This window comes from Condylura cristata, unplaced genomic scaffold (assembly GCF_000260355.1).
Source record: "Condylura cristata isolate star-nosed mole 26May11 unplaced genomic scaffold, ConCri1.0 scaffold00025, whole genome shotgun sequence".
NCBI lineage: Eukaryota > Metazoa > Chordata > Mammalia > Eulipotyphla > Talpidae > Condylura > Condylura cristata.
Genome location: NW_004567126.1, coordinates 10,910,301 through 10,920,477, shown reverse-complemented (window position 1 = coordinate 10,920,477; position 10,177 = coordinate 10,910,301). Strand labels below are relative to the sequence as shown.

Genomic DNA, 10,177 nt, shown 5'->3' with positions numbered 1-10,177 from the left:
TGGAAAACAGCACACAGCCATGCTGGCGGTCCCTCTCTAATCGCATGACCATGAACCTCAAGTGAGCTCTTGATGTTGCAGACAACTGTACAGTGCTCCTCGAACACATCTATTTTCCTACCTTCCTAAATGACACTTTTCACTACCATCTCTCTTTTACATCCTGTCAAAGTTGACAAATCTACACCTGTCCCATCCCTACCACCCTATTCCAAACTACTGACATTCTTCACCTCAAGTGCTGAAATAGCTTCTAACTGGACACGCTGTCTTCATTCTTGCTCCAACATAAGCTAATATGGTGTTTTTATTTTAATCCAGAGTGCTGATTCACTATACTCTCTATAGTCTCAAAACCCTCTATAGTCTCTTTATTCTACTTAGGATAAAATCCTACCATCACACATAAGGCCCAACCTGACCTGGTCTCTGCTGCCCCACTCCTGTATAAATCTTCATTTATCCTTCTTATATAGTGAAAATTAATACAGAATTTAGGTTGATAAATTAGTTCATTATTGGGAAAAAAATGGGATTTGGAAATGCAGACTATTTTGAAGGCATTTGCTGTCTCAAGAATTACTGTTTAGGGCATTCCCTGGTGGTACAATGGGTTCATGCACAGCACTGTGAAGCTATAGCAGCCACTGCAGCATGAGTTCAATCCCCAGTTAAGGAGGTGACCCACATGCCATGGCAGACCTCTCCTGATTTGCCCGCTGCTCCTCTCAACAGTGTATTTCAGTGAATCTGCCTTGTTCTTACTCCCCACTCTGTCTCTGGTGAATCCTCTCACTCCCTGCACCACTGACCTGTACCCCACTTCTGTATGCATAAATAAATAAATAATTTTAAAAAAAGAATTCCTCTTACAAAATCTCTAAGTAAGGTAGATTTAACTAAAATGAAAGGATCTCTCATTAATACTGATAATGCTGAAGAAGAGAAAACACACACACACACACACACACACACACAGCAACACTCACCACCTGAAAGACAGTTCAGAAATAACTGTGGACCTTTAAAAACTAAATTTATGAAAATTTGCCCCTCCTTATACCTGCTAAACACATCCAGTTTCTCATCATGAGAATTAAGATGCTGCTGCAATTGTTCTGAGCTTACAAATCGGCGGTTACATTCATAACAGGGCCAATTCTTTTCTTGCTCTCGAAGAACTATAGTCACAGGAGAGAAAGCACAAAGGCTGATGATCAATAAACAACAATAAAACTCAAATGCCCAGTTATCCCCACCATTCTCATCTCATTGTCTTTATAAATATAAAGAATCTGCTATTTACATTGTTAATTTGTTACAAAAGCAAAGGCAAAGTTCGACAGAAAGGTGGAAATTAGAATATTATTTTCTTATATATTCATTATGACATCAAAGGAATGAATACCCTTATACTACTTTCTCCCACCCATCACACACACACACCTGCCCCCACGCATACAACCTCACCACCCTGGAAAGACATAAAAGTGTTACCATGGAAATTCATATTCAGATAAATACTGAAACAGATCCAAGTTTCATAACATGAGGTGCATTTCATTACTAGCAACTTGAAAAATCAATGCCCAATACAATCACATTAGCAAAATGGCCAGCAGTATGTACTAAAGCTGACTGTACGCATACCCGGTGACCCAACAACTCAACTCCAACTGTGAGTCCCGCCAAAACATGCACATAGGTTCACTAAAAAGCGTATGTAAGAATGTTCACAGTGGCATTCTTCATAATAACCAAAATCTAGAAACAACCCAGTCGTATAATCAATTGGGCTGGATTTTGTCCCTGGTTCCTGGGAAATAACATCTAAGTCTTTGGAATTTCCCAAGTGATTAGAACGTCCTTGTAATTCCTGGTGTCTCTGATCAGACCTGAGTTTAAGCTAATGTGGGTTGGCTATTCAAGAAACCCAGCCAATGATTGCAGGGTTGGGGCTTTGAGCCAGGTGATATCAACCAGAAAGGGGAGCTGAAACTGCAGGGTAAGTGCCATAACAGGGCCAATGTGCCCATTGGTCATGCCCAAGTAATGGTGCCTCAATAAAGACTCTGGGCACTGAAGCGCAGAGGCGCTTTCCTGACTGGTAATATCACATCAGTGTGCCAACGAGGATGCAAGAAGAATCTTGGGAAAATCTCTGCCTTTGAATTGGGACCTAGCACCAGCAGATGAGAACAGTGCTGCACCATACACCCAAATTTTCAGCTACAGTAGATACATGAACTGTGGTGCATTCATACAACAGAACACCAAACAGCAGTGGGAATGAACAAACTACAGCAATACACAACAGGGATGCATCTCACACACAATGTTGAGCAAAGATGCCCAAACACTGAAAGTATACATATATAATTCTACTCATATAATTGTCAGTAACGAGCATCTAATATCTGTGGTCCTGGAAGTCATGAGTCTCATCATACTTGGGAGTAAGAAGGAGTCAGAGTGGGCACAGGGGTTTCTGGGGCACTAGTCATGTTCTGTTTCTTGATATGGGAGCAGGTTCCATAGGTGTGTCCACTCTGTGAACATTCGGAGCACTATACACTTGCTCAGACACTGCTGTAAGCATATTCCACTGAGATAACACTTCCATCAAAGCAGCCAGCGCCTGCCTGCCTGCCTTGCTATGGCCTCAACAATCACAACCAGACAGGATTGTCCTCTAACCCAGGTTCTAATTTAGTATTTAGAGGTTTTCATTATATTAAGTGCTAATTTCCGGTCCCAGAGAAGAAATGCCAATGTATACCACTGTCATTTGATCCTAGAATTTGACAGAGATGTGCGGCTCTAAAAAAACCTACTGGAATAACCTGTTAAGTACATCAAGGTGGAAAAAGTAGAGGGTACATAAAGGCTGAATACATGCAATTTAGAATTCACATAGGAAATACAGAATCTTTAAAGAGTCAACCACCTTTCCTTTCTTCCTCAGAAATGTCATGAATTTTCTGGTTCACAAACTCAGCATAGGAGGCAGCATACCAAACCTGCAAGAACGAAAGAGATCATCAAAAACTACAGGACGCGCCAGGTGTTCCCGACATGCTTAAGTTCTTTCTCCTGCTTACGAAAACAAGTCAGGCTTTCCCACTTCCCACAAACAAAAAAAAAAGCAAACAACAAAAACACACCCCACAGTGTGAACCAACCCCTTTGACATCAGTTTGCAGATGGCCAGTCATGAAATTCACTTGCCAAGACACACAACATGATTTATTACGTCTTTTAAAATAAAATGTCTTTGTTATTAGAACAACTCCACAAGAGATTAAATTTATAGTCTCTTCAGCTAAATAAAACAGCCTCTTCTGGTTTTTAATCTGTATTTCAACAAAGATTTTTTACACAGCTGTAATCACAGTTGCTTCCACGCCAGCCAACATGCCATCAAACTACTTTGACTAGGGTCACCAAGTGTGTCAAATGCTGTCCCACTGCTGAGTGTCCTCCTACGCCACTGCCTGTCTGGCTCTTCCTCCACTCCCTGATTATAAACTTTGGTGGTCCTCAAAGGTTAATCCTAGGCCAGAATATTCTTATTTTTCCTTAAGGTCATTCCACCCATTTCCAACCATCTCAGTGCTTATAGCTCCCAAATTCACACATCCATCCCAGACCCTCCTCCCTCTGTCCCCGCTATGTACCTGCTTCCACCTGCCTGACATTTTGGATGTTTCACAAACTGCTCAAATGTTCAGAACTGAATTCTAGGCTCTTCCCTTATCATACCCCTGCCTTTCTTAGCCATCTCAATGAACATCCTGATTCTACCCCACTGCCCAGACTTGAAACCTCAAGGGTATCGTTGATTTCTGTTTTCTTCTGTAACCCTTCAGCAACAGCTACTGATTGCTCAGATGTTCTCCATCTCTACTTCTCTCACCTGGACGAGTGCCGAGACAAGCGGGTGCCTGGATTTCTACCTGACCTGCTAACAAGACCCTTCTTTTTCACTCTTCTGCCAACGCAGCATGGTCTTCTTAAAACACAGTCAGAGTTCATCATTCCCAAGCTTAAAAGGCAGCAGCAGTTCCTTATTTTACAATAAACCTGAAATGCTCCAGGGTTTCCAGACCCTGGATGGTCTCCAAAGGGTTCTGTGGTCTGCCCCTACATCCCTAAGCAATTAGCTCTTACCACACTCCTTTGCCTCCCCTTCAGCCAAAGGCCCAGCTGGCAGTGTGCCAAGTTCTTTCCCACCTCAACCTCTGCCTTTTTTGTTTCACCAGCAGGAAGGCTTGGTTCTCCCCCCCCCCAACCCACTGTCACCTCCATTCCACAGTTCTCAGTCTAAATATCTTATCTTCTGCAAGATCTTCCCTATCTATCACCTCCAAATCAGTCCCTTCCCTGTTACTTGCTTTTACATTTCCTTGGTAGCATTTACCACATTTGATATTATTTGCATTTACATCTTTCCACCTACCTCCCTTCTAGAATGTAAGTTCCCTAAACATAAGGAAATCAATCTTTCTTTTCCTAGTGACTATAGGAGGAGTTCACATTAATCACTACAGAAATTAATCATACATAACCATTACATATGACATTAACTACATGGAGATATATATTTACCTAGGAAATATTTATATTGAAAATATTTATTTTTTAACTATGGGATAATTTATATGGAATTTCCATTCTATAATGTACTTAATCATGATCTTGTTGGCTGAATTTTTATCATTTTGCTTATGTAAATTCTATCCTATTACATCTTTCCAAGATGAGTGTATTTCATATTTTCTTATTTCAAAAATCAGACTCATAACATATTAGTCTTTGCCACAATGCACCTGTCACTGCCTCCTCATTGCTCCTGCACCCACCTGTGCAAATCTTTCCTGTTGTTCTCACTTCATTCAGTCCTGCCCCCTAGTGACATCCCAGAGCTGTTAGCACTTGTCAAGCAACATAATGAAGGGGAGTGGGAAGGGAAATTGCCATCTTCCTCAGAATAAATAAATTTCTAAGCAATTCAAAGCTGGTGTGATCACCCTGCAGGAATTCTCATTAAGATTGCAAACATCAAAAAGAAGAGTATAAAAATATGGGAAATTTAAAAAGAAAAAAAAATAGTAAAAAATATGGCATGACAAAATGCTAATGTGTCTAAGCCCTCACTTTGTTTATAATTATTTCCTTAGAGTACTTTTCAAGGAGGACTGGGTTTCAAGGTTTAGGCTTACTCAGCCAAGAATATTTTTGCCGTATGCTGCCAAAAATAGTCTGCAGAATTTTGTAATTCTGTAATGAATGATCCATTTTTTTTAATTCTCACATTCATTGTATCATATCCATTTATTTTTTTCTAGCTAAAAAATAGTAACAGCTATTTTAAGGGTTTTAAAATTATCAATGCTGGAACAATTTTAATATTTCTTTATTATTTAATTTTTCCTCCAAATAAAATCTACTCCTGGCATTTGTCCACTTATGCCTCAGGATTTAGCAGTGAAGTTAGCAGTGTACAAATTCTGTGTCTTTATATTTCAATCATACATTACAATGATTCTGCTGCTTCCTTTTTAACTATTGTTTCATCAGTTGTTCATTATTCTGAAATACTATACATTTTTTAATTATTACTGCCTGTCTTTCCCTCTACAGTTCTACCTACTGCTTTAAATGACAAGACCAGGGCCTCCCTGGCGGCCTAGGGGTTAAGTCTTAAAGCTATCACTGCTATGGCCTGAATATGATCCCCAGCCAGGGAGCTGACCCACGTGGCCCAGCAGACAGCTACTGTCTCACCTGCTGCTCCCCATCAGCAGTGTATTTCAGTCAATTTGCCTGTTCTGCTCCTCACTCTGTCTCTGATGAACCCTCTCAGCTCCTGACATCTTTGGCCTACACCCCAGTTCTTCTATGCAAAAATAAAATTTAAATTTATTTTTAAAAATTAAAAAAAATAAAATGATCTTCTATCATTAAGAAGAACACTAATTCTGTTTTGCTATTTTTATACATTTTCATTTGGATTTATGGGTTATATAGCTGACGATTTCAAAGACGTGGGTTTTGTGCAGATTTGAAACAAAGTCTAGGTGTTTGTTCTCCTCACTGAGAGCTCTCTACTTCTCACCACTACTGAAGCACCAAGCAATGCAGTGTTGCTGTACTGACAGGACCATCATCATGTATTTGTCACTGATATCAGGAAGAGACAGAGTCCTTTCACCCCTCTTTTGGCCATGTTCCTAACACAGCTTTTACGGAGAAGGAATTCTCAGTTAAAATCACAGCAGAATTTTATTATGACATCAAGACTTAAAATTTAGACACATTTAAAAGGATAGTTCTCAAATCAGAAGCTAGTGCATAGTACTCTTTAAGTAAAATAAAGCATTCAGATACAGCAAGGAAATCTTGCCCATACATTTCATAAGATCACCTGTTTCCCAACTAATTCTTCTTTAGAGTGTGTCAATGATGTCAAGTCACACCATTTTCCATCATCCCATCACAAATACTTCTCCCCAAAAGGACTATTTCCTTACTCCTAGTCATAGGTCTTCATGTAGAACTCTGATAGACCCAAATATCAGATAGCTGTAGGTGCCCAAGACATAGCATCTACTCAAGTAAATAAGATATAAGAAATAGACTATTTTAGTAAGAATCCTAGAAAGTGGGGAAAAGAATAGGAAAAGCAGAGAATAGTAAATATCCCTAGTGAAAGCCTCCTAACCCCAGTTCTGTACCTTCAGTTCTTGCTTGGGTTCTACATTCTTTATTGTTGTGTAATATACATGGTGGCCATATTGGTAAGCCACCAGGTTCTGCTCCAGGTGATTCTGGGCTGGACGAACAAACATCATCCAGTTACAAAGGGTCTCATCAGACAACTCAAACCACAGGTCTTCATGTAAGTCCCTGTCTTTCCTGTCTCCTTTATCAAGAGAAACCTGCAACCAAAGAGAATGTAAAAAGTCACACACATAACACCTATCAGATGACATAACACAGGAAATGCTGTTCCTTAAATTACCCATATATCCTGACTCTTCCCTTTGTATCTAGAAAAATAGTGAAATTATGTCTTGCCCAACATCAAAGAAAAGGATACTTATAAAAGACTCACCTGTAGGAGAATTACCTGGCGAAACCTAACAACCTGATTATACAGTTTTAGTTGATGTTTCATTAGCAACTAATAGACTTTTTTTTTTTAATCTGCAAATAAACCAGAAAATGCAAGTAAAATACTCTTCATTTCATTAAACTTGATTCTTTGGGGATCAACTGCATTTATTTATAGTGTGTAAGTTGGTGACAAGTATTTCTTTTTACAAAGTAATATTCTTTCCTGGAGATCTTGAGCATTCACAAGAAAAAATCTCCCCATGACAGCAGCTGATTTCTTAAAAAACAATATTTTTAAAATATTTTCCCTTCCTTCTGTCCTTTCTTGATATCCCAGAGTGGTTCTTCAAGAAGAAGGCAATTTAAAAAAAAGAAAAGCAGGTTGGAAAGAAGCAAAAGCACCGAATGTAAGGAAAAGACATCAGTAGAAATATTTCCAATACAGTGAACTACTCACTAACAAGAGTCAACAGGAGAGGCCTGTTTCAAAAATTCCTGAAAGTAGCACTGGTAACCAGCAGATGACATGAGTACTACATATGTCTCTTTATATTCCAGTCAAATCTGTTTTTTTTTTTTTTTTTAAAGCTGTCACAGCCACTGTTAAGGGCTGATTTGTGTTCTTCAAATTCATATGGTGAAGCCCTAACACTCTCAAAGTTGAGAATTTGACTATATTTGGAGACAGGGCTTTTCAAAAAAGGTGACTGAGTTAACACAAGCTCATTAGAGTGGGTCCTAATCCAATCTGACTGGAGTCCTAACAAGAGGAGGTTAGGAAACAGACACCAGGGGAACCTTTGCAGCAAGGAATGACCATGTGCAAAGGCAGCAAGAGAGTAGCCATCTGTAAGGCAAGGGGAGAGGTCTCAGAGGAAGCCATCACCGCCTGACCTTGATCCTGGCCTTCCGGCCTCCAGATTGTCAGAAAATAAATGTCTGTCGTTTAAGCCACCAAGTCTGTGATAATCTGTTTTGGCAGGCCTGGCAAACTGATACAACCCTTAACAACTACACCTTTTTTCCACTAGAATTATTCATCTAATGCCCTAGGCTAATTCCCTGAAACTGTAGTCTCCATTTTACTGGTGAGAGAAGAAAAATTTTCACTGAAAACAAATTAAGCATAGAAAGGAAAATATTACAAAGCAACTTCTGTGAAAAGGAATTAGGAGACTCAGGAGGAAAATGTATTCTCCCTTAAAAACCATTAAGAACAAGAGTGAATTATGATAAAGCATAAATTACCTTGAGATGAATATAACAGTCTTTCAGCTCAGACTCCCTGACGAGGGGTCCCTCCACGGGGCCAAACTGGGTGCGTTTGGGAATGCGTCTTTTGGAGAACACGCCCCCAAGAAACCTGTCAATGTAGAGGACCAGGGGGAGGCTGGCTCTGGCTCTGGTGAGGACCGGCCTGTTGGGGATGGGGTGTAAAGGGCCATGCTTCGGACAGACTGAAGAATGTGCATTGTTACACTCCTCACACCCTGCAAAAGAGCAAAAATCTTGAAGTCAGATTCCTCAACTTTACTTGAGCTCAGGTAATAAGTTTTTGTTTTGTTTTGTTTTGTTTTGTTTTAAAAGATTTATTTGTTCATACAGAACTGGGGTACAGGCCAGAGGCTCAGGGGCGGCGAGAGGCTTCACCAGAGACAGAGTGGGGAGCAGAACAGGCAGATCTACGAAGTACACTGTTGAGGGGAGCAACGGGCGGGTCAGGAGAGGTCTGCCACGCCATGTGGTCACCTCCGGGGCAGGCGGGAATCAAACTCAAACGGAAGTGGCTTTAGCTTCTCAGTGCTGTGCTTTAACCCGCTGCGCCACCAGGGAGGGCCGCAGGTAATAAGTTCTAACCTGAAAAATCCACAAGTTTAAGTCTTTAAGCCAAAATGAAGTAAAGTTCCAAAATCGCACCACCCATGTGATTGTAATACACCAGCTTTCATAGACCTATCATAAAGTCCTATCATTTCCCTCTAAAATCAGGCAAAAAATAGTATGCAGGCTGTGACTTCTTTCTCTAGTGGGGAGTAATCTGAATAGTAGCCACTAAATTAACAAGTCAACTATAACACGTCTGAAAAGAAAACAAGGGCTTATTTGACTAAATGTTGCAAAATCTAATGATACAAAATAAGTGAGTTTTATAGTATATAAATTACCTCAATAAAGGTGTTCAAAAAAACTTGACTATTCTTAATCTCTTCTCTCAAAGGGAGACATAGAAACCTCATTATCTGGGCCTGTCTGATTCAAACAAAGTGCTGTACAGTTTGAGGTATTGATAGGCACTGTGTAAAGATAAAGCTGAAAGGGATGAATTTAACATCTCAGCCTTCATGCATTTAAATGACATGACTAGCCCGGTCCTCCCAGGACATGTATTTCCAGCTCCCTATAGGAGTAATAAGTTTCACTAACCATCCACTTTCACTCCCTTTTCCTAATGATCCCCATTTATAGAGTAACTGTCAGAACTGAATGTGGATAGACACAAAACAGAAAAGTGACTGCACCACCCACAGATCACACTCACGAACCACAACCAATTTGTTATTAACCAATCATATGTTGTTGAAAGATTTATTTATTTATGCATACAGAACTGAGTTACAGGCCAGAGGTGCAGGGGTGGTGAAAGGATTCACCAGAGACAGAGTGTGGAGCAGAGCAGGCAGATTGACTGAAACACACCACTGAGGGGTACACCAGGAGAGACAGGAGAGGTCTGCCTTGCCATGTGGTCACCTCTGGGGCCAGGGTTTGAACTCGCACTGAAGCAGCTATGGCTAGCTTGCAGTGCTGCACCCTAACCTGCTGCACCACCAAGGAAGGCCAAACCAATCATATTTTATCCCAATCCAGCTATGTGATGACCTGGATTCTCAATCTCTAAAATTCTCCAGTAATGGAAAGCTTCTTTGCATTAATACTTATTAGATACAGTACCTGTCTATTTCACTATAGATTTACCTTGAAAACTTACACATTCAGGGCTTCACTCATGGCCTAGGGGTTAAGTCTCAGTGCTGCCACCAGCCAGGCAGACCTCCCC

General features: G+C 40.4%; 1 protein-coding gene across 1 annotated transcript in view; it reads right to left on the bottom strand.

The window, feature by feature from the left end:
• Positions 1–10,177, bottom strand: part of PRDM10 (PR domain containing 10) — an 82,638-nt gene that overhangs the window by 29,659 nt on the left and 42,802 nt on the right. Inside the window, exons 6-9 of the mRNA XM_004688775.2 lie at positions 8,368–8,609; positions 6,738–6,941; positions 2,948–3,020; positions 1,064–1,181 (exon numbers count right to left, since the gene is read on the bottom strand). Of these exons, the coding sequence (XP_004688832.1) occupies positions 1,064–1,181; positions 2,948–3,020; positions 6,738–6,941; positions 8,368–8,609 (637 nt within the window). The remainder of the gene's footprint in view (positions 1–1,063; positions 1,182–2,947; positions 3,021–6,737; positions 6,942–8,367; positions 8,610–10,177) is intronic.